General features: G+C 50.7%; 9 protein-coding genes across 9 annotated transcripts; 2 read left to right on the forward strand and 7 right to left on the reverse strand.

The window, feature by feature from the left end:
* Nucleotides 1-1,633: 1,633 nt before the first annotated feature.
* fmaF (Fe(2+)/2-oxoglutarate-dependent oxygenase fmaF) lies at nt 1,634-2,464 on the forward strand (the record flags this gene model as incomplete). The annotated part of the gene is made up of 1 exon (XM_022535836.1): nt 1,634-2,464. One exon carries the CDS (start codon nt 1,634-1,636, stop codon nt 2,462-2,464), a length of 831 nt encoding a protein of 276 aa, XP_022387037.1.
* A 291-nt stretch (nt 2,465-2,755) lies between these two features.
* Nucleotides 2,756-4,378, reverse strand: ABOM_008708 (uncharacterized protein; the record flags this gene model as incomplete). Its single annotated transcript, XM_022535837.1, has 2 exons — nt 2,756-3,920; nt 3,978-4,378. 2 exons carry the CDS (start codon nt 4,376-4,378, stop codon nt 2,756-2,758), a joined length of 1,566 nt encoding a protein of 521 aa, XP_022387074.1.
* Nucleotides 4,379-5,350: 972 nt separating this feature from the next.
* ABOM_008709 (putative aquaporin) lies at nt 5,351-6,488 on the reverse strand (the record flags this gene model as incomplete). Its single annotated transcript, XM_022535838.1, has 3 exons — nt 5,351-5,425; nt 5,483-5,553; nt 5,612-6,488. The coding sequence occupies 3 exons, from the start codon at nt 6,486-6,488 to the stop codon at nt 5,351-5,353; spliced, it is 1,023 nt and encodes a 340-aa protein (XP_022387075.1).
* A 3,824-nt stretch (nt 6,489-10,312) lies between these two features.
* On the reverse strand, nt 10,313-10,963 carry ABOM_008710 (uncharacterized protein; the record flags this gene model as incomplete). Its single annotated transcript, XM_022535839.1, has 1 exon — nt 10,313-10,963. One exon carries the CDS (start codon nt 10,961-10,963, stop codon nt 10,313-10,315), a length of 651 nt encoding a protein of 216 aa, XP_022387043.1.
* Nucleotides 10,964-11,444: 481 nt separating this feature from the next.
* ABOM_008711 (protein sin3b) lies at nt 11,445-11,787 on the reverse strand (the record flags this gene model as incomplete). The annotated part of the gene is made up of 2 exons (XM_022535840.1): nt 11,445-11,627; nt 11,689-11,787. The coding sequence occupies 2 exons, from the start codon at nt 11,785-11,787 to the stop codon at nt 11,445-11,447; spliced, it is 282 nt and encodes a 93-aa protein (XP_022387042.1).
* Nucleotides 11,788-13,039: 1,252 nt separating this feature from the next.
* Nucleotides 13,040-13,510, reverse strand: ABOM_008712 (aegerolysin family protein; the record flags this gene model as incomplete). Its single annotated transcript, XM_022535841.1, has 2 exons — nt 13,040-13,358; nt 13,410-13,510. The coding sequence occupies 2 exons, from the start codon at nt 13,508-13,510 to the stop codon at nt 13,040-13,042; spliced, it is 420 nt and encodes a 139-aa protein (XP_022387041.1).
* Nucleotides 13,511-15,285: 1,775 nt separating this feature from the next.
* On the reverse strand, nt 15,286-16,664 carry ABOM_008713 (uncharacterized protein; the record flags this gene model as incomplete). Its single annotated transcript, XM_022535842.1, has 5 exons — nt 15,286-15,722; nt 15,799-15,863; nt 15,917-16,034; nt 16,098-16,461; nt 16,518-16,664. 5 exons carry the CDS (start codon nt 16,662-16,664, stop codon nt 15,286-15,288), a joined length of 1,131 nt encoding a protein of 376 aa, XP_022387040.1.
* Nucleotides 16,665-17,556: 892 nt separating this feature from the next.
* Nucleotides 17,557-19,271, forward strand: ABOM_008714 (cytochrome P450; the record flags this gene model as incomplete). Its single annotated transcript, XM_022535843.1, has 3 exons — nt 17,557-17,707; nt 17,797-18,222; nt 18,274-19,271. 3 exons carry the CDS (start codon nt 17,557-17,559, stop codon nt 19,269-19,271), a joined length of 1,575 nt encoding a protein of 524 aa, XP_022387047.1.
* Nucleotides 19,272-19,793: 522 nt separating this feature from the next.
* On the reverse strand, nt 19,794-21,926 carry ABOM_008715 (putative acyl-CoA oxidase; the record flags this gene model as incomplete). The annotated part of the gene is made up of 1 exon (XM_022535844.1): nt 19,794-21,926. One exon carries the CDS (start codon nt 21,924-21,926, stop codon nt 19,794-19,796), a length of 2,133 nt encoding a protein of 710 aa, XP_022387046.1.
* Nucleotides 21,927-23,832: the final 1,906 nt, after the last annotated feature.

Consider the following 23,832-nt stretch of genomic DNA (forward strand, 5'->3'; position numbering starts at 1 on the left):
AAGATTTAAGGCGCTTACATGCTTCAGTAGCCCTTCACTACGGGTCAATTATTCTGTCCGCGATACTGTATGTCGGTATGTATGTACTATGACTCTGGGATGGAACACAGGATGAAGGGGTATTCCCCGTTGGCAACGATGCTGTGGAGATCGCCATTCGTTTTGTCTACTTTCTGAACGTCCTCCACAAGCCCCACTTGGGGTATATTCTCATTGGAGTTGTTCCTAGATAGGGTCCACACGGGATATTCGCGGTCTTCATTCGGCCTCCCCTGGCGTGCAAAGATAGCACACTCGGAAGTTTGCCGCCCTTGGAAGACGGCACAGAGATTTGGGTAACGGCTTGCTAGCTTCTGTAGGAGATGATCTGCATCCTCATGCATCTACGCCAACTGACAACTGACCCTATCTTCTGGACTGGGCAATGGGCGGACCAGTCGTTGAGGTGGCATATCAAAGACAATCGAATTGTGTGAAAAACAACAATTAACGGTCTTGAATGAAGATGGTCTGGGTGATGCCGGAATGCTATACTCGCCGAGACGTTGACTATTCAATAACCTAGTTGTTCTAATGGCATATTGTCCCTTGAGCATGAACCCTAGTTTGAGGAGAAAGACTGAGCCGCGTCGGTGGCCACATTATTGATCCTTATTATCCACAGTAATCTGTGACCTGTATACTACCTGGATGCCATCTAGTCCGCATACGAAAGTACTGTATGGAAGGATCAAGATCCTAGATGAAGTGGACCTTAATATAGTCTGATAAGGCCGCAAACCCATCAAGGTCCACCGGCTATCATATCAATATTTTTTAAAAGGATGCACTGAGCCATGGCTAGCTTCACCGAACCCACTTTCCAGGGTCATTAAAGCTTCTCCCCGCAACCTTGGTCACCACAGTGGTAATAATACTGTGTAGCTTCTGTGTACTTTGGTTTGGCGAGGCAAGGGTGTTAAATAGAGTTAGCCTCTAGTCATGGAGTGTTGTTAAGGTTGACACCCTAGGCATAGGTCCTGTATAGGCTTGAGGTCCACTGCAGTATCTTCAACCGTAGGCGAGCCTAAAGGAATCCGATACTCCATGCTCTATGTGATCTGAACACAACGAATCTCTCTGAAAGTCGCTGCTGTAATGTTCCCAAAACTCTGGTCAACGAACGTATAATGTCCGGCCACGCCTTTCACTCGACTATTGCATGTCATCTCCACGAGCCGAATGATCTCCGGGGTATTTTGATAGTCCGGCAGACACAAACCAGTTTCGAATTACTTGGCATGTAAGTGACAGCTTTGGGTATCGGCCTAACGACACCCCTGGATTCGAAGGAGGCTTTATTGGGAAAGCTAGACGATAGACATCCAATCACCCCCGAGTAATGCTGGTCCACCTGATGCCTAGAAAGCTTTCTAGTTCATCTTTAGGCACAATCATTGGCTAGGGCTCTCGGCATTTGAACGGGATGCATGCTGTGTTGAACGCATAGATACGCTGTTAATAACCCTGAAGACCCCATCACCACTTCAGTCTTGGCTGTTTCCCTTCCCTGGAAAATCTTATAGGTTTGTTTTTTTTCTTTTTTTTTTTCACTTTCCTGTAAATCCTGAACTACTTTACTATCGGACAAGCCATGGCTCCCAGTGCAGTGAGTGCCCAACAGCTCGCAGAAGCGAAAGCCAAATTCAAGCAGGACGGATGGGCCGTCGTCCCTAATGTGATCGATGCCGAAAAAGCAACAGAGGTCGTTGATCGCCTTTGGAAGGCAAAGGAAGAGAGTGAGCGGCGAGGCGATCCAACCTACCTGGACTGGCTGGATCCCAACTCCAGCAACGTCCGTATATTCTACCTGATGGAACTGGATCCTATCTTTCGCGAGCTAATCTCACACCCTGTCGCTGTGGAGATGGTTCAGTCCGCACTGGGCCAAAACTTCCTTGTCTCCAACTTCACAGCGAACATTGCACTGCCCGGATCCAAGTCCATGGGCCTACACTCCGATCTCTCCCTACAGTGCCCCGATCCCTGGTTGTCGACTTGGGGTTTGAACGTGATCTGGTGTTTGCATGATGTTTACTACGAGAACGGCGCCACTTTGTACATCCCCGGGAGCCACCATTGGAAGACCAAGGCGGAGGTGCCCTCAGATGAGGAGGCAAGGAAGCTCCTGGTGCCATTTGAGGCCAAGGCTGGGTCGATCATCGTGATGGATGGGCGCCTCTGGCACACGTCCGGTTGCAATATCACTCAGGATAAAGAGCGGGCGCTTTTGTTCGGGGCTTATAATGCCCCGTTCCTAAGAGGCCAGGTGAACTGGGGTGTTGGGCTGTCGGAGGAAACGAAGAAGACCCTGAGTCCTCAGCTCCGGGAATGGCTAGGAGTTAATCGGGACGGCAATCTTGGGGTGGTGACAGGAGTCAATGATGTCTTTGCTGAGGGTGCTGCTCCTCCTGCCCATGCGTGATCATACGATTTCCGTTCCGCGTAGTTATTGTATTTATGAAGTTGGATACATGAAATTGATATCCTCATCCTACCATTGCCACTTTTCAGGTCGCAGTAGGAATGCCTGTTCCTGGCCTATCTCCTGACATTATATGATCGAAACACTACGTTGCCAGGCGCTATACTCATGCACCAAGAAAATTAGAAGAATGAATATGTGGAAGAGAAACTAGCACAGAGAGTAGGATTAAGAAAGTATGTGAATCGCAAGGGGTATCCAACAGAGGCTAACTATAGTTCCATAGCACATCTATTTACAAAAGCCACCATCTAAAATAGTTCGTTTCGTCAGATCATCGCTTATCCAGCCTTCAATGAGCGCTACTGTATCTCCAACAAGCTTGTCATAGTATGTGCCCCGCGGAAGAAACATTGACTGATGAGCCGTGATCTCGTCGATGCCCTCCATCTGCACTGGGATCCACAGGTGCTCTTTGCCATGGGATATATCTTTCGGAAGGTAGCAGAACTGCCGGCGGGCTGCTGCCTGGGACTTATTGGAGATCTCACGGCCCATTTTAGGGTTCTCATGTTGGCCATCCGCTACGGTGCTTTGCATAACCGTCGCCACAGAAGACTCTAAATGCAATGATGAATGCTGGGCACCACTTGATTTAGGACGTATATCCTCCTTTCTCCCCAATAACCCAGCAGAACCAACCAAACAATGTGGTGCTGATTTCCGCCGAGCATGGCCGGGTGTGTGGTCCACTTCGAGCATATTCGTTGCATCGTTCAAGCTTGCTTCCCAATCCGGTTTATGAAGGTCCTCATTCTTGACTATGTGAGTTGGAACTGAGTGGTCTGTTCCACCTGCTCTTACTGTCCCCGTACTCTTCGTGAAGTAATTCACGAATCGGACTCGTGAGGCACCACGGCTCTGAGCCTGGTAATCTTGGCTTAACTCATCGATCGCCTCCAGCTTCATGAGCTGTTTATGTCGCTTGAAGAGCTCAGGGTAGTTGTTCATACATCCAGCGTGGTCATAATACGAATAAGCATACTGCAGAATGGACCTCGATAAGTGATGTGAGTATTTCGAAACGAAATGCCATGCGCCATCCCAGCCAGTCCATCGCGTTAGCTTCACGTCATTCTGAAAGGCTGGGTTGAACGTCGTGTCTGGGCTATAGATGCCCTCATTTATGGATGCAATCGAATCGATGGTGTTGCTCGTTTCGTCTGGTTTGTGGCGGAAAAGTCTCCCAATGCCAGTGGTGACCACGCGAGGATGAAGGCCAAAGAAAGGCACATCAAAGTTGACTAGTCCCAATATCCGATGGTTCAACGTCGTGTCCGGCACACGCCGGGTTCCAGACTGTGCTGGCATCAGTGCAACCTCTGCGCCGACGATGCCTCCCAGGCTGTGACCCAAGAGAACAACATCTACATCTGGAGCTTCATGGGGCGAAAGCCTGGGAATGCTCAGTATATTTCAGATACGATTAGATGGACTCGCCCGGTTATCTCACCATTGGCTAAAATTGTCTCGGGCTATATGCACCGGTCCTCGAGTCTTATACCGAGGATAGATCTTCGTATAGACCACATGGGTCTCACGTAACGATATTGTTAAAAGATCATGAACATGTTTGGGAAAGTCATGGAAGCTTTCTTCGGATCCAATGAACCCATGGATGTAAACCAGGAGTAGTCTACGTTTCCCTTCGTTGGTGCCTTGGTCAGACTGGCTCAGGGCTAGCGAAGCTGTGGAGCCATGATATCGACTCTGCCCGACCGTAGTATATAGGCCGGACCCTGGCGGAAGCAAACCAGGCGACGGCTCGGTAGATTGAATCGCAGAGTAACTGGGCGGGTTGTCTTCTAAAGGGCAATGGGGCTCGAGTATGCTGGGATTCGCAGCGGACGACATCGCGTTGCAGCTTTCCGGATGATTGAATTATTTCCCCACTGCAACCGTAACCACTGGCGTAAGACCTCCAAATGGCCTTTTCATGTACCTGAGTCTGAGTGAGTTGCATAACAGTTACACTACAGCAGCGACATATGCGACGAGAAAGTCCCTGTTGATCAGGCTACCGTGTGGCATTGAAGCTCGTACTCGTATTCTCTCCAAGCCTCGAACGGGTCCACTTGCGAGACTGAGGTTGACGAATGAGGATCCCATGGGGATTCTTGGCAATAGGCTCTAATCTAAAAAAAGAACCTAGCAAGACAATGGATTTCGTGCATGGGGTACTGGGGTAGGCGTATCTCATCTATGAATCCTGGACGAACTTCTTGGTGGCGCCCGTTTCAGCCGTATATACTTGCTTGCGACCTACGAAGAAAGACAAAGAAAAACAAATCACGAAATTGAAGGAAATACTGCAGTTTAAGAAATGCAGTAACCCGCCTGAGCATATATATATTGAACAGAAAACCCATTCAGTGGGAAATTCGGTGAAGGGCCGTCTCTCCCTTGCGAGACACGCCATGTATGTTATACTCGTAAAACCTGTGATTGACTGGCTACATACTCGCTACAACCCCGAATCTCATTTGCTTCAATTTTCAAAGCGAAATGAGTTTGGCCTTGGTTTTTCATTTATTCCTTATACTCTTGGTGTCCGTTCGCAGAGAGATACCGGGAATCCGAAAATAAGGCATCATTCGCGACTTCGTTCTTCCGCTCGTATACCAATGGAAGCCACTAGTATTGTTCGTGGAAAATGAAATACCAATCTGCCAGTCGAGAATTTTACCATCAGCGCCTTAGAGAGTTCTATTTAATGCGTGCCCAGACTCGTTCTTCGGACCCTAGAACCGGTGGGGCGTATCTGGAGAAAAAAAAAACGCTGTACTTCAACTGGTTATTACTATATACAAAACCCTAATATACATATTATCGGGGATCACTCCAGAGAGGATCAATGAGATATACAAGACCATGGGCTACGGCCGCAGCGAGAGGCGCCACCTGCAGATTCGCTCGTCAGTATACAGCCTCATGGAAGATCGCCGGAAGAGAACATACCCAGTGCACCCAATGATAGCCGGGGAACTCCGATGCGACATAAACGCCAAAGCAACGGGCGGGATTGAGACCTGATCATCAACCTGTTAGTACGATCCTTCCCTGGCGGTCCTCGCCGGTCAAGCTTACTGGCTCCAATATACCCCGGCCGCGTGAAGGCCGTCGCCCAACAGACCACTCCCAGGACGACACCAACCAACCAAGGCCCCGCGGCATGCCCGAAGATCTTCGCTTGACGGGGATCCAGGGCCACGCCGAACGCGAGGAAGATCAACACTAAGCAGGCGAAGAACTCGATAATGAGGGCGGCGTTCACCGGCACTAGGGAGGTGTCCACATGGCAACCTCCGACGGTGAAATCCCGGGATCCGTAGGCCGTGTGAATGGCGAATCCCGCTAGCGCGCCCCCAAGGGTCTGGCCTGCCATATATAAGATGGCCCGAGGGAGCGAGATGATCCGCGCGAACAGCGTGGCGAGAGTGATGGTGGGACTAATGTGGCCGCCGCTCGACGGCGCAAAGGTATAAATGAGCAACGGCGTCAGCAGGAGATTGGTGATCCCGCCGAACAGGGGCGAAAAGAAGGTCAGCGTGTGGTAGATGCCAACTTCGGTTTTGGGGGCTTCGACGGCGGCGGGAGCGTGCAGGGTGACCCATGCGGAGATAAAGACGTTCATCATACTGGCTGGCAGGGGGGGACCCAAATTAGTTGAACGTTCACTACTGCAAGGGTCCAAGATAAGATTCAAAAACGCACCAATGCATTCCAGACAGGCAAACTTCCACAGATCCAAACTCAAAAATCCACGCAGGTCCAAGATTTCGCTCAACGACATCCAGGGCGCCGCGTCCGGCACCTTCTCCAGGACCTTCTCATTGCGCGGATCACTGCGATCGACTACAAAATCCTGATTCCCTCCCAGTCGTCCAGCGAAGGGAGCAACCGCAGGAGTCAATTTGCTTTGCGGGTCATGTCCCTCGTATTCAGGGAGATAGGGCACCACCATGTTTTGCAACTGGCCAGTAATCGAATCGCTCACCCTTACTCAACTGGGTGTGATTCAAAGATAAGAACGAAGGGAACAGGGGGAGATAAGACTACATTTTAATCCTCTGGCAGGAAGCTAGAAGATAGCTCCTGTCAGACTCGGTTAGAGACTACGCGATGGCAGCAGGACGAGTAGAGCCTCCGAGTCGTCTCGGAAAGAGACCTGCACGGATGTCTAGGGATGCGACAACTCGGCAATCCGACGTCGCTGCATCGGTGTGGGGCCGCTTGGCAAGATAAGAATGCAGTTTTAACTATTTTCTGGAATTGGTTTGCAAATACGTTTTGTCGAAATAAATCCCAGCAGCCACTCAGAGACGGGGAATCGGATTGATAGCTGGATTCCATCGCCGGCTCCTCCGCTAGGGCTAGAAGATAGAAATATGGGTCCTCTCGGTAAAATCACAGCCGACGAGTCTAAACTCTTTCCCGGCTCAAATGCCCTGGCCCCTTGGCATATATCGTGCCTGGTTCATTCCCTTCTGAGCCCGGGAGGCGACCCTCACGCGGGGAGGACGTTGGCGATGGAAGAACGTCTGGTACCCAGACTCCAGACGTATTTCTGGGTGAGATGCAAGTGTGCCTTCATCTAATCATCATATCGTATCTGCGTGGGATCCGGCACTTGCCCCAGACTTTAAGCGAGCCGAAAAGCCGAGCGTTCGCCCAGAATTCGCCACGGCGAGAAGGGGGCAAACTCGTCGTTTCGACCAGAGAGCCCCCCTATTGCTTGTGGCGTAGATAGCTCCTACATCATGCTCTTCCATTGTCTACTTGATTTATGTTCATCGAGCATGTATACTTCTCGTCGGTCGTGGTGGATTCTTTTTCCGTGGTACTTAGGGCTGGCTGGCTGGCACGGTTCTCCGGGAGAGAATATTCCATGAGCACTAGTGATCGAGTACTCACCAAATTGAACCGATCTTCGGACCTTTTGCATTCCCTTTGCATCAGGAGATCCGTTGCCCATCGGAAATCTTCGGGATGCCAATACTCTGGGCTCAGAGTTGACCAGGTCTAGGTCGCGGGCCCTAGATGCCTCCGCCGGTCTATGAACCATTCCGGGTGGATAGAGATGCCTGTTCCTATTCCCGGATGCCCTTCCTACAGTCCTCGCGATGTTAAGGCCACGCTGGCTTATTGCGCACGTCTGCATCTGGAACGGACCTGGCATCTCTAGTTGCGACCGTACGTAGGTGGAGCTGGAACTTTACGCTCGGAGTTAAGCCACTCGTAAGCAGACTGGTAACTAAAATCCCTTAGTGCTTGAGTAGGTCACTCATGTCGCGCAACCAAATTCGAGTTCATCCGTCGTGTTTCATGGTTGGCAACGTTAGTTGCAGTCCAGACGGTGGAGTGATATGGCGTCAGTATAACCCCGTTTCTTGCATATACCAAAGTCCCGTTCAAGGGTCTGGAGATAGTCCTTCTGCAGTTCAATGAAACGAACGATATTCAATTCTCGCCTTGACCCACATGGTTCATCCACCCGATCTTTGATAACGATCTTGATGTCATTTCGAAGTGTAATATAATTATACAGATAGGCTGAGTGTAGGAGGTTCTCACCCTCTCAGAGCAATTGCACGCCCGGCAATTCACCGGCCCAAGGCTTGTGCACGGACAATGAATCTATCGCTATCTTTGGAGTCGACTGGAAATACCAGGCGTTCATTTCCGTAGAGCCGAATGAACCTGGGGCTTTCTCTGATCGATCTCAGCCCTGGCATGTCCACAAGTCGGCTGGTGTTAAGGCACATGGCAGTCAAATCTCTTGAACGCTGATACTCGGAATAATTCGTCCAGATCAGTGAAGGGAAAGTGAGCTGGTCGGAGTCTCTCAGCGCTCGCCGCATGGCATTTTCAAGACTCGACGGATGTATGAATACGTCTCCCTGACCAAACAAATGAATTCAAGTGCTCTAGCCCCGTAATGTCATCCCTAATTCAATTATCCCCGTGCTTGAATGGCCTGGCGAAGGACAGGCGCAAAACACTACCTGACGCCGCCATTCTCTGACCCCAAATGTACCCCGAGACGCGACAGACACTCATTCAGGAACATCCACTCCACTAAAGGATAGATCCTGGCCAAGCTCACCGACACCGTGGTCGACACATGCTACTCAATATAGAGAAGACATATATCCTGCGAAAGTGCGATGGCTTAGCCCTCATTATGTCATTCTGTGCCTTCCCACAGTGTACCAAACAATATGGAGGGCTCCTATCCAACGATAACCATGAGTTGTCCGCGGCCTGGCAGAACACGCTTTGCAATAGAGCCGTTGTGGAAGAAATCCTTGGGCTTTCCCTTAACAGCCTGCTCGTGGAGCCGTGCTGAATATTGTAGGAGAGTATTCGGGGTCCTGGGAGCAATAACGGGCTTTCCGGTAGCGTTACTCGACTGTTTTAACTACACATGTCAATATATGCTGGGCTATTGGCCAGCTGATCGCACCCAATGTCTTAAGGGCCATGTTGCGGCGTTCTGACCAGTGGACCCACCGCACTCCATATGCCCTCCATAGATGTGGCATTAATCATTGGTGTAGCTCTGGCAACGGAGTCAATATGGTGGTTTGTTCGCTACGGCAAGCGGCAGGCCACGAAAGCAGCTCTTCGGTGTCTAACGATACCTATTGCTGATCCTACCTTCAGCATCGATGATATGGTTGAGGTGACGATATACACAAATGAGATGGAACACGGAGCCACCAAGGGTATGTCCTACGTTGCGCCGACATATGCTGTCTTCCATGGATCGCACAACTACTCTATGGAAGCTCGTCTAGGAAAAGCCCCACATGCTTCCTTTAGCATGGAGTAAACGAGCCAAACTCCTGTAGCTCCTCCATTGACGAGTACGCCTTGGGATATCCCTTCAGTTTGAGCACAATGGGGGCTCGGGGATCATCAAAATCCCTAGCCCTGGACATGGAATCCCTACGTGTCGTGTCAGGACACAGGTTCGATTGCTCATGTTCCCGATGGGTATCAAAGATTACTCCTGGGGAGCCGCAACAACGGTGGTGGGGGTAGTAACACCAAGGAGACGAGATATCTTTGCCAGACTTTCAGTAACTTGTAAGGAGGTTGGCAACAGGGGTGTGACCGTTCGAGACGAACGTCGGTTTGTAATGGGGCCTGCTTGTTTCAGGCAGTATTGGTTGCATTACATGTTAGGGAGTAGTATGTGGTAGCCCCTAATGACATGCCAGTTTAGCCTTGGAGAGGCTGACATATACAAATAACTAGTATCCTTTCTTCAGTGCAGAGCACCCAACAACATCGCTTTCCTTTCTTGGGAATGCCACTACTAGCTAATATCTCTGGTGTCGGGGGGCGGACGGTGTCGAGTGAGAGTAAGAATGATCTCACCTTTAGATTTTCTCGATGCAAGCTCAACTACTCCATTCCAGGCAGAACCGGTTGATCTCGCAACCATAACCTCGACAAGATTACTGGTTGATGCCGACGAGCCAAACCATAGCGACAACGTATACGGCGTCGAGATAAGGTCACCGAGCGCGAAGAAGTATACGAGGACGCAAGCCAACACGACAAACCGATGGTTCCTGTCTCCACCCGAAGATAATGAAAGTGAGAGAGAGAGAGAGCCTTTGGTATTGTATATTAGAACAAGAAATGAATGGTCAACTCTCGTCTGCTAAGCAAAAGGGAAGACTCGAGAAACGGAGCAAAAGCCACGGATTTATGATACAAAGCAAGAGGTGCACTTTCCATTCTTTCCAGCTTCCCTTCTTTCCATCCAGACAGGATCTAGAAAGCCGACTTGGGCAGGCGTGGGTGAGGATGGTAGCGGTGTCGAACTTGGATACAGCAAGGACATTCAGCCGTGCAATGGCCGTATACACCCATTTCCATCTTGCCATTGGGATACTTATAGATCAATGGGCGGTAGTATGTCAACAGCGGCTTTTCACAACACCCACAAGCGCGTCCACAGCATCCACCGGTGTCCGCACATGGCAAACGATCCATGACCCAACTGTACGGGCGGCCATATCGATCTCGGTGAGAACGGAGAAGTGCAATCTCCACCACATTCATGGCTAGAGGCATTGTCTCGTCCATAGTAAGCAAGGCCCTATTGCTTGTCCAGTATGCCTCCATCAGCTCATTGACTTCATCCTCCCATTTCCCCTCGCGCGGGTCGCAAGCTTCTTTGTCGCCTGGCGGCTTTTCCTGAGACTCGCCTTCGAGTTTCGAGCGTGCCACCGGTTTGAGACCGAGTAAGCGACGCCTCCGCTGCAAGATCGCATAACCAAGATTTCTTTCTTCAAGATACGGTGTAATCCACGATTTGAGAGCCTTGTCCCATGCGTCGCGATCGAACCACCTTGCCGATTCTTCCTCCCATTGCCGATAAGCAATGTCAAAGTTCCGCTCGCATTCGGGTGATTTGGACATTCTGTACTGGGCAACAGCAGCTTCCCTTGGTAGGGGTCACAATAGCGTTGCGGAAAGTAGGGTTTGCGCAAGGCAGGTTAAGTGTGATATTGCATCTGCTCGGGGGAGATTTGTTGGATGATGGTCACCCGTTCATCTTGGACATCGAGAGCATGAGTCACATTCTATTGTGATCTCAGGATGAGCACTAGACCACGCGTAATCATTCGGTCTTCTGGTTTCTCGCAGAATTCAATCCAGCCATGGATAACACAGCCGCTTTCGACATCATACCGAGTGACACTACGAAGACATTCTTTTCGACGTCGGCTCTCGTGTTTTCACTGTTTTGAAGTAGATATATTTGCTCCTGGATATTTATCATTTAAACCTATGGAGCACAGCTGATTTTACCTATCCAGCATGTCAGCACTGCCGACGAGATGGATATGTAAGGTGGTCTACCTACTGGCCATTGAGGTCAACAACCAAAGGGGCCCGATTATCGCTTGTAGGCTGTAGCCTCGGGCAGGAACTTTTTAAAATCCTTCATCAGATCTGGCTCCCCGTCAAAAAGCTCCTCGACCTGCTCATACACCTTCCGCAAAGGCAGCGACTCCCGCTGGTACGCCTGCAAGATCAGAAGAAACTCGGTAAAAAGTTCCGGGCGCTCAGCGAACCGATCCTGGCGGGCAAGTACTTAGCATGGGATACAAAGATACCATGTTCTTGAACGAGATCCTTACCTTCACCTTATTCACAAAGGAAGCCGCATCCCCAAGCCCCATACAACCGTCATTACCTGAACCTTTCTGCGACGAGCGCCCAGGCTTAGAGGACGACATGCCTGTCGTTGCAATTCACTCTGGCGCTACACCTTCCACCTTTGACGTGCAAGTCAGATTCCTTCTAGACGCCCTGAATTTAAAATCGTATCTTATTAGTTATGACCACTTCAGCCGCTCCAAGGGGTGGAGTAGCAGCAACCAAAATCGAAAGAAGGAATACCGTTCAAGCACAATAGGAGTTCAAGTGCAACCGAAATTCCACACAGAGCGTGTACAATAAGGAGTAATTGCCTCCAAGACAGGAGAGAAGAACGCGAAGTTTTCTCGTGTTTTAGCTTGCCAAGAAACTGGTTGCCTCGGTCTATTGCCAACGTAGTATTGGTCAATGTTGCGACGTGGTACTTTCATCTTCATCCGTCGAGATGGCAGGAGGCCCCTTCCTAGTGACACATGATGTAGGAATCAGGGGTTCTAATAACTGATCCCCGTACTTCGCACCTCGTACTTCTCCAGAGTGCCGCCCATATATACAGTCCATGTGGGAAGGGCTTGATTAACAGACATGAGAAACACTAGAGGAAAGCTTCGAGTCCAAGCACCCCCACTTATTGCACTAAGAATGGTGCGAACAGATGTGGATCCCCTGTGTAAGATTATGGAGACCAAGTACACATCACTCCCAGAAGAAGAAGATCTCATCTAAATAGAGTAAGGCTCTTGAATGTGAGCGGGTATCCATGGAATGTAGTTCGAGACCTACACAGGCAGTGCTTTTGGTCGACAGTAGACATAACAACAAAAACAGGAGAACAACAACATTGAACCGGATATGATAGCGCCTACGAACGGTAGCTCCACCGGTGGAGAATTTCAACGCCTTTCCCAAGTGTGTTCCGGCACGAGAGCATTCGGAGAGATTTTTATCACATCACATCACAGATATGGAAACACTGGAGCGGGTCGCGGGGCCGGTCGACGCTCTTGTCTATTTCACTGACTATCGAATACCGATTGAGCAGTGGCTGAGATACATCGATGGACATATGCCAGATCATTGATGACCCGCTTATTCTACAATTATGCAATTGCATGGCTACCAGCGTCTTGATTACTTGGAATTGTTGGTTGATCGATCAATCGAGCTCTGTTCCTAATATAGAGGTTTCTCTGGTGATATCATGATATGTAACATCTCGCGCGAACATGGAGGCGGGAGAAAAAAAAAAAAAAAAAAAAGTTGAACTCTCAATGAAAAGAAAAAGAAAAAGACTACACCCGTAAAAGACTACACCATCAGGTATGGGGGAGACTACTTGCTCTTGCTCTTGTCCCACACATCCACGTAAACATGGCCCAGAGGTCCTGCCTCTGGGCTCCATCCCCCATGCTCGACCCTGTACTTGTCACTATTGTCCAGCGTTTCGACCAGGTTGACGAGTCTTCCTTCACGATTGTCCCAGTGGAGTTCGCAAATCTTGGCGTCGCCGTGGAACAGGTCCAGACGACCTTCACTGCCTCTACGTCCGTGAGCACAGATCTCGCCGATGCCGTCGGCAGGGATCACGATATCGTCGATCTCGTCTTCATGAAGCGATTTTCTACGATCGTTGGGATTGTGGAACTCGCCGCTGCGGGGAGAGGTTAGCAATGGCCTTGGTCGAACGAAAGGACGGACATACTCTTCGATAACGGTGTGTCGTACGGAGATCTCGCCGTCCTTGATGTGGTCCCGAATATGGAACTCGACCCATTTGGAATTGTATTTGTTCATGTCGTCCATGGTGTATAGGGTGTGTGGGGGGGGGAGGGGTTGGAATTGGACCCGGGAAAGAGGATAATATAAGTGGGCGATGAGCCTGGAATTGTCACTGAAGATTGATGAAGTAGGTGAGGAAGTAATGGACTGACCAGGCAGACGGAAGGGGGGGAGAAGACGACCGGTATTTATTGACTTCCCTTGAGTAACAATCGTTCAGTTCGGTCATTCTTGGGGCGTTGGTGGATTGATGGAAGACGTCATGCGCTGGATCATATGACGAGACGATCAGACAATGCGGTTGGCCGATTCGGTCACCCGATCCACGGAACCCTAAACATTCTTTGCGGAGAAATCCTGGGGAACAACCAACCTAGAATGTTGTTGATCCCCCTCTTTTCTGCATCGAGACGCTTTTCATAGGTCTGTGGAAGGAAGCTTGGGTGGAGAAGAAATCGTCGCGTCATGCATTCATGTCTGTGAGTTTCAGACTGTCCTCCGTTGATCGACTTCCCCATCTCCCACCCATGGTGATTTCCCCTTTTCCTTGTTGTAAATATGTCATTTTCGATGTTTGTGGTGTGTTTTTGTTTTTCCCTTTCCTTTGTTTCCGGTGGTTCAGTTGCCTGGTTGGATTAGTCGCTTCCTCTCTGTCCTGGAAACTTTGATAGACCCCTGTTGCCAAACCATCGTTCCAACTGGTTAGTTTTGATCCTACCCCGGATGTCCGCAGGAATTGACTCTGCAGGTAGTACTCCGGAAACGCCTCCGTACCAATAGATCCTGGTTCTCATATCTTGGTCCCACCACACAATCCAGGGCTGGATGTTGTTGTGGTGCCACGGCTACACCTGGCTGCAGTGGGCACGCAACCCGTCCAAAACTTGACTAACAGCACAGATTCTCACTCGTCACTCCTCGGACGTAACGGTTGATCTGAGAGGGAACTGGTTATCTAATAGTTTCTAAAGGGGTAAAAAATAAAAAAAAATTACAATTATCTTCGGCGTGCATTGGAATCCAGGCCATGCTACTGCAACAGACTGGACCACGTCGGAAAGGCGAGATCAACCCGAGCGATGAGCGATCGTCTCCACAGTTACTTGAATGGGTCAAGGTCCATTTATTGATCCCGTGGGCACCCAATAGTGCAGTAACCACTGAGAGCGAGTGCGAACGTTTGAGCTTCAGTGGCAAGCCAACGAGCGGGCTGCCTTTCTGTGGGGAATTTTGCTTGGCATGAGGCAAAGGTACTGAATTCAATCCACTCCAAATCCCAGCATCACGCGGTGGACAACGCCACTCGGCCTTCTGCCTTTGGATGGCTCCTTCCCCTGCAAACGGCTTCATACAAGCATCTCCCGCCTGTAGACGGTCGTGGGGAAGGTCATCTGACGCAAGAGAACAATGTACACACTAGCTCAACGAGATCTCGTTGGTCAATGGCAGGATATACTGAGCCGTAGTCATCGGGCCAGCCGAGGGCGAATGTGATGGGTTAAGTTGATTGTGAGGCCAGGCCATTCCCTGTCCTCGGAGACAGCCAGAGACCGGTTGTATTCTTATACCCATGTCTATATTATATTCCACGTATTATAGTGTCTCAAATGAGTAGCATTTTCGAGTACTCCAACCGTATAGCAACCGAATTACCTCCGAACACATTGGAACAACACTTAAGACAGAATAGCTAGGAAGCGACAAAGCATGGGACAAGGGTGGGGAGTCGAGTTTCTTTAATCTAAGTATTCGAATGAAATTCTCCTACTTGCAAATGAGTCCGTGTATTTTCCTGCAACTTAATTTCTCTCTACATGCACTTCCTGCCGCACACATATTTGATCCATGTACCGAGAATTTTCTTCCTCAATAGTGGCCACGAGTGATTCTTCGTCATTCTGCCCGGGGCCCGTCACATAAGATCGACTATTCCAATCGGGTCCGCTGTCGTTCGCATCGGGCACGTCGACAGTGGTCGTTGTAGTGGTCAGCAATTCGTCCTTTCGACCCGCCCGAGCGAAGTTCCGCATGGGCATCGCAAAAGTCGGTTTGTTACGGCTTCCACTGCCACTGCCACTGCCACTTTCATCTTGCCTTTTGTAGGCTTCATGGGACTCTTTGACACTGGATCCGTGGACAATGTACCGGTAAAGGGGACGGACCGTGGGAATGCCGACGCAGATAAGGGTCACGGCAAGCTCGACCGCGGACCAGATAATGAGCGGAACTGTGTCCTCTACCGAAAGAGAGAATCAGCATATATCAGCTGTTTTGGTCCTTTGCGAAACAGAGGTGGGTCACCACAGACGTACCCGTGTAGTTAGCACTCGACAATCCGCCAAGCTCTATGGTGCGAATGATCCCGCAGATACCGGCGCTGCAGGATGCACGTTAGTAGATTATCGATCTTCAGAGACATGAAAGGCTGACATGAATCCCAAGCTTAGACTAATAGCGATGGTCATCTTCTCCTTGAACCGCATGTTGAGTTCCCAAATGAATATCCATGGCAGAATGGCGAAGTAAAAGTCGACCGCCGCACACCATGCTAAGCATCAAACAAAAAGTTCAGTAATTCGTCGGGCTGGAATGGTCCGCAAGGGTAACGTACAACCAAGAAGCACCGAGAATGGGGTAACGCTGACAATAGTTCGGCCAGGCACCCGAGGATCATAGATTGCCCTAGAGGGAAGGCGTTGGGTCCAGAAGATAATCGCCGTCATCACCGAAACAACTGATAGACTGACCATCGAGATCCAAATCGAGACGCGATGCCATCGTTTCACCACGATCCGCAAAAGGAATATACCCAGTGAAAGCTTCGCAATGGCCATCCCCAGCACGGCGAACGTCTGACCGATCATTTCCATGTACACAGCCTGGACGGCTTCATCCATGGAGAGGCTAGTAATTGGCTGTCCGAACCCGTGATGTCCGGCTATGGTGGTGAATATCGTATATAAGAGGAGAAACACCTGGTATCGAGCGTTAAGGATCGATACACAGTCACTTGACGTTCAGAGAAACCTACCCAGCCCAAATTGAAGACATGGTCATCCAACCCCAGAGCTTTGACGATAAAGATCCTCGTGTACAGCCGTAAGGGGACGAGAATGAAGGAGATAATAGCCATTACCCACATCACTGCGATTGCCTTGACCCCTTCGCCAGCCAGCATCTTGAACGCACTTGGGAAGGAAACTACGACAGGAGAAAATACTGGCTCAGCAACGCGCAACTTGTGCGACAGGTAAAAGGAGGTGGAATCAAACTGGAAGACGGAGGCATCGAGGGCAGAGTGTGAACAAGATTAGATATACGCGGTTGAACTGTACAAAGTACCTTTGACGCACATCCTCCCTTTCACCTGTGAACTATCAACAACCCGTATTTTCCTTTTCATTTAGACTAACTTCGAGTTACAGCAGGAGGGATACTGTACACCCTCCTTCACGTCCTATAGGTCCAAGCTTCTCGCTCACTACTTTGTACTTTTATTTTGCGATCTCCGTCTTTCTCAAGAAGCTTTACTTCGCTCCCCGGATACTGGTCATATTTGAGCGCGTACGGGTCCACTGGTCTGCGAATAAAGTTCTGTCAGTGCCTGTATCCACTGTCTACCTGTCAGTTCGACGTAGCGCAACGGCGGTCGGTCTGTGCCAGTGGAGCTATCCAAATTCCCGGGTGGGAGAGACGCATGGAGTGGAGATCTCACCCGAAATAGTAAACGAGCCTCTCGGGGCAAGCGGATGCAGGCTCCGGAAGAACCAATAGATGGGCTGTTAGCTCCAATGAGAAGGTACTTTGGCGTCGGGGAAGAGCAAGTGAAGCAGTCAAGAAATTCTAGGGGTGGGCACGGGTGTCTTCATAGCGCACGGCGTGCATTAGTGTGTGTTCTGGACCCAGCATCATAGCGTCGATGGCAGACGCATTGGCCAATTGTATACGGGGATCCCCTCGTGAACTTTTGTCGCAGACGCTCTAAATACCGGGAATACTCTGACCCTGGTCTCTCGAGATTATTTGCTTGTTTCATCTCCCGGGACTTTCATCCTCAACTGATTCCCAAAATGGATTATACCCTGTCGTGGGCGCTCGACTATAGCCTAAGAGGCTTCGCCGTCTCGCTCTTTGGCACACTGTGGATAGCCCTGGTCTTTTGGTATCTAGCGACCTATCTCATTTCTCCTTTACGCACGATCCCTGGACCCTTTCTCGCGGGTAAGTTGTGGAGGCCCTTCGCGCCAGTGCTTGGACGCTCTGCCGCGTCGCATCGGCCTTGATTGTCGTCATTAACCTCTCGATCGTAGGATGGACCAACCTCTGGCGGATGTACCATGTCACGCAGGGACAGTCTCAGGTGGTCCTCCATGAGCTTCACCGGAAATACGGCCCAGTGGTGCGTATCGCCCCTAATGTCGTCGACTTGGATCTACCGGAGATGCTCAAAACAATCTACAACACGAAAGGGGACTATCGCAAGACCGAATTTTACCATGGCAGCAGTGCCAAAAGCAACGGCCGAATTATTTACAACCTATTCAGCGAGTGTGACCCCGATATCCACGCGCAGCAAAAGCGACCGATTGCTAAATATTACTCCTTGACCGGTGTCTTGCCCCTTGAGCCCCATGTGGATGAGGTGATCAACTACCTCTGTCAGAGGCTGGAAGCGGAGTTCATGGATGGATCGAACGCGGACAAAACATGCCCGCTGGACCAGTGGCTACTGTTCTGTAGGGTTACCTTTTCCCTAGACCGTCGGTGATGAGTGCTGATTGTGATAGACACATGGGACGTGGTAGGACAAGCCACCTTCAGCGAGCCCATCGGCTATCTCAAGAATGGCTTTGACTTCGACGGCACCATCGCCATCTCTGACACTGCCATGGACTATTTCTCTCTCGTTGGACAACTTCCAGTCTTGGACCATCTGCTCGACAAGAATCCTCTTTATCGAATTGGGCCCCCAGCCTTCGGTAATATTACCAGCATCTCGATACAACATCTGCTGGACCGATTGCAGGGCAAAGACACCAGCTACCACGACGCAAATAAGCCCGATTTCTTAGACCGGTTCATCGACGCCAAAGACAAGTACCCCAACGTTGTCGATGACAGCCAGATCATCTCGTACCTCATGATCAACATGATCGCTGGTGCAGATACCACCGCCATCACGCTGAATGCGGCCATTTATTTCGCTTTGAAGAACCCTCGGGTGTGGACGCGCCTGCAAGAGGAGGTTCGTGGCCATCAATTCAGCCTGGATGGTGCCCCGTCGGCCGTACCATACCACATGGCAAGCGCGCTTCCGTACCTCAACGCGGTGGTCCGCGAGGCAATGCGGATGCATCCCGGTGTCGCTATGACCCTGGAACGGTATGTGCCACCTGGGGGGCTCACCCTACCCAATGGCCAGTACATCCCTCCGGGCTGCATCGTCGGCATGAATCCGTATGTCATTGGTCGGAACCGGTCTATCTGGGGCGAGGATTCCGACGTGTTTCGCCCGGAGAGGTGGCTGCGTGACGATGCCCAGGAAAGTGAGGAGGAGTATCAGGCACGCTTACGGTTGATGAATAATTCTGACCTTGCCTTTGGCGCTGGGAGCCGCATATGCATTGGGAGGAACTTAGGTCTCCTCGAAGTATACAAGGTGATGGCTACACTAATCTCACGTTACGATATCAAGTTGGCTCACCCACACCGTGACTGGAAGACGCACAACAGCTTCTTCGTTCGACAAGAGGGGATTGATGTTAAGCTCTCTCGTCGCTCTTGATGGTGTTTTGCGGCCGTCATTGATTCAGGATCTCTTCTATTTCTATTTCGTGTTGTCTTTCGGGCGTTGTCAGTACCTCCAAATCATTATGTTAATATTACCTTTTTTTTTTTTGTATGGCGATCGTGGGTGATCTGGAAAACCACACACTGTTCATTCTATCCCCCTTCTGGGGTCTATAAGCTACTTATATACTTGTCATATGTCCATTTGCAACTCAAGCAGTCAATTAGCTGGATCCGTCTCCGAGTTCATATACTCGCCCATGTGCTACCCAGGACAAATTACCATACCAAATTCTTCCAAGCAGTTTCTCGGATAAAAGAGGAGGAACAAAAGCAAAAACAAAAAGGAAAATCGTATCCGCAGCCAAATATGTACATTTCACGGCTGGCATCAGACTTTGGTCGTGATACGTAGGCCTATATATATACTGAACCGGCTCCAACAGCCATTACCCTTATACACAATACAAGTGAAGCCTCGTCAATCCATATCTTCCAGAAACCCGTTCGACTCATTCTACAATCGACTTGCCTTGAAAAATTCCTCAATCCCCTCCGATGCTTCCCATGCTTTCTCCACGGCTCGCCCGCTGTTTGCCGGCAGCTGCCGTGTCCAGCTCAGTAGCCGCTCATAGACATTTCCATCCTCGCAACCCAGCGCGCTACAGAGACTGCTATCGGTAAAGTCCCAAGCGTCCGTCAGGGCAGCGATGTTGGGGAGGAGGTGCGCTAAAAGCTCATTAATACGGACGCGAATTTCGTTGAGTTCATCCGGCGTGAGCAGTCCATGCTCCAGGAAAGAACCCGCTGCAAAGGACGGAGTGGGACTTGTGATCGTTGTCAGAGCAAACAAGCAGAAGAGATGCGATAAGACCTGCGATACAGGAGCGTCCCGTGTCGCCGAGGATGATGTCCGCTTCAGGAAGGATTCTAAGACAATATATTCCACGAAGGCCTGGCCGGCTGCTAGACTGGTCATCATGCAGGTGTTCCACGCCTCTGCTGCAGCGCAGCGATTACACATCTCTCTGTAAGAAGAGTATGCAGTGGCTAGTAGTCGCTGCGACCGTTCCTTATAGATCAACAGCAATGTGGAGCCATCGAAAAGCGTTTCCTTCTCGCAGCCCCGAAGACGAGACGGGGGGGTTTCTTCATTGAGGTATGTGCGGACGCCAGCCATGTAGTCCTTCACTTCGATATCGACGTTCTGACCGCCGCACAATGCCTTGACCTGTTTGAACAGGTATACTACCAGCTGCTGCCACATCACATAGTTCTCGCCCTCGAACGTGACGGTGGCAGAAACCGTTCCCTCGATCTCCGGGAGGCCGGACAGGGCAACGAACCCATGGCCACCGCACATCTTCCTTGCTTCTGTAGCGCCGGCACTGGCAATAGTAGTGGCCCACGCTTTTAACCCCGTGCTGAGGGCGTGCATGAATGGCAACCGCGCGTGATCATCCTTTTCTTGTTCGCGGACGAGCTGATCATACCTGACGTCAAAGTCCTTTGCGGCAAACAGGATCGCGTAGGATTGTGCGATAAGTGTCAACAGTCGGTAGTGTTGAGACTTGAACATGACGATGGCTACTTCTTCATCTGTCGCATCAGAAAACATCAATCGGCCCTGCTCGCGCACTATCGAATACCGCGCTGTAATGGTCACCGCCTGAGCTAATCCGAAGGCGACACATCGCACGATATTTCGCCGCGTGTCCAGCATGGTTGAGTATACCCGTTTGGATACTGGTAGGGTGCCCACCTCGGTCTGCGCCTGGCCATACGTGCCGTCGCGCGAGACCTGCGCATGGGCAGCCAGCAGGCTGCTCCTTGGGACGCGCAAGTAATGAAACCGTGCGTAGCCATTGCACGTCCCGTTGTAGGCCATCTTCATGCCTAGATCTCCGAGCTCCACGCCACACACGGGCGCAAAATCTTCCAGCGAGCGGATCTGGACGATGAACATATGCACGCCGTGGTCCTTTCCGCGTGTGATTAACCTCGCCGCCACGATGGCATGAGAACAGCTGAAGCCCAGTCCGCCCGGCCAGTATTTGACCGATGTCGGCGTGGGGGAATGAATGGTGAAGGTATCGGTACCGACATCGAAGGTGGCCGTGGTCTCGATTCCTCGGACAAAGGTTCCATGGCCCAATTCGGTTTGAGCATATGCCCCGTTGATTCTCATCTGGTCGATCTCCTGCAGCCAGTACCGCCGTTGCTCCGCGGTGCCCTGCAATTCGATCGTTCTGCGAAACATGAGAAAGTTCATCCCGAACGGAGACGAGTTGCATATTTGATAACGTTCGTTCAACCACTGGAAATGATGATGGCCGTGGGTTATCATGTCGTGCGTGATGACGCGAGCCCGGCGCACGCCTTCCAGGTAGAGTCCTTCGCGGTCGAGGCCCGAGTATACGTGTGGTAGCTTCATGTTATCGTGCAGGTCCAGTGCGTCCTCGACACGATGGAATGCGGCTCGTCGAGAACTAACTGTCGCTTCGCTTGACAAGAGATCAGCTTTCATCCTAGATAGCGGGGTGGATTCAAAGTACTTGTCGTAGATGACGACCGTCAGCTTCATGGGATTGAAAGTCGATGAAGCTCTGGCCTGCTGCATCAGATCCATCTGTCTATTGAATAAGGCCATGGCTGAAGAACCATCTGGTGATAACAACTCGGTGACTTCACTTGGGTAAGAAGGGACCGCTGAACATGAAAACGAGCATTGAGATATGGGCTTTGGCATGGGCTGGTCAAGTCCATATATGTAGTTGTTCTCATTGCTTTATCCCAGGCTATAGCAAGGCTTACCCCCCTTCCCTTTGTTTTTTTTTTTATTTTTATTTTTCTTTATTCTTGTATTCCCCCCCTTCTATCTTTCTTGACTCCGTATGGACAAACGCCAGCCTCGAGTCATCGCGCGCCGCAGCATCAGCCCTTCGGGATACGGCTGACTCCAGTATCTGGATTGGCTCACGCCTTCGCCCGTCAGAAAGTTTACCGTTGGGAGGAGTCAGAGACTCGACTGCGGTGGATAACATACTACGCTTTCGGGGTTTGCAGCTACACACTACTTCTGGCTGTGGCCATATCCGTCGACATCAGTGGATGCGACTTGGTAACCCACAACATTGAGTTGTACTACCTTTCGGTCATTGGACGTCGACTCCCACAGAAAGTGTATTCCAGTGCGTAGCGAGCCTTCGGCGCCCCAGGCGGCCCATGACTTCTACAATGGTGTGCTGCCTTCCTGTTCCTCCGTCTATCTAGAAGTCGCCCGGTGGGACCATGACGTTTGCGGGCAGGCCTTCAGCAGCAAAGACGTGGCTTGTGGTTCTGGAAATGTGTCAGACAGCCCTCTGCAGTGCCAGGTCGCCTGTCGGTGGACGGGGCCTTTTGAGGTTCCGATAGAAACCGCTTTGATAGTTCCTCTGTCGATTCATGATTTGCACCCTCGCTTGCTCTCTCCTCCAGCTCTCTGGCGGCTCCCCGGCGTTTCGATCTCCTGCCACGGGATTTGCTTTGTATCGGTATATATCGTCACTCACCTGGGGCGGGGGGTCTCCTCAGGATCTTGTTTTTGTGATAATTATTACTCTAATAATAATTATTATTATTACGACGATTCGGCATGCGTTCCTGTGCTCCGAGGACCATCCCTTCGTGCAAACGATTAAGTAACATAATCGAGGTCGGAATTCTATACCACTGGGGGAGGGACTTGGCGTGCAGCGCCGTTCGCATATTCGCAGCTGGCACATGCCCACTATTGGCCGCTATGCTTATCGCGATTCTGCAAGCCACCTTTGCCAACCTAAAACGCAGGCATCTGACATGAGCTTCTCTTCTGCTACACGAGTCTGACCACGGGTGAAGGAAAAAAGCCTTTGCCTCCCGGGTGATTGGGTCATGGGCGCCCTGAACCAGCTCGGATTTCAATCCAGGGTTCACAGCGCATAGCCGCAATGCTTCAGGTTAATTATAGCGCGGAATACGATGCATGCTGTGGCAGCTGAGGTGGTCGTTCGGTCGGTTACCGCAGCCATCGACCTCTCTCCAGTTCAGTTCGTTCGCCCACGGGGGAAGTTGCTGAACACTTTCAGATCCCACTCAGCCTTAACTCGCACACGGCCCATGTAGCGTCGGCCGAAAAACAAACCGGAAACACCAATCACAAAAATAAGAATCAGAATAAAAGTAATAAAAGTAATAATCATAAAAGGGCAATGCTTGGAACAGTCCGTATCCTATACTGTGTCAGCTGAGTCAAACTCAATTTGTCCCGAATCCCCCATTGTTAGGGCTACCAGGATGGCTGGCTGGCCTGTCCGCATCGATCAGAGAGACACCCTTCACCATTCGTCGCGGACAATACTTCGAATCTACACAAACAATCATTGTCCAATTCCAAGCAGGAAAAAGAAAAAAAAGTCGCAGGTCAGTGGCTCCTGCTGTCATACGCTATGGATGGCCATTGCTATGAAATGACGTCTGCGGATTGGGGCTAAACGTCGAGATCGACTCACTCGCTCCGAGTCGAGAATACGGGTCTG

This window comes from Aspergillus bombycis (genome assembly GCF_001792695.1).
Source record: "Aspergillus bombycis strain NRRL26010 chromosome Unknown contig00072, whole genome shotgun sequence".
Lineage (NCBI taxonomy): Eukaryota > Fungi > Ascomycota > Eurotiomycetes > Eurotiales > Aspergillaceae > Aspergillus > Aspergillus bombycis.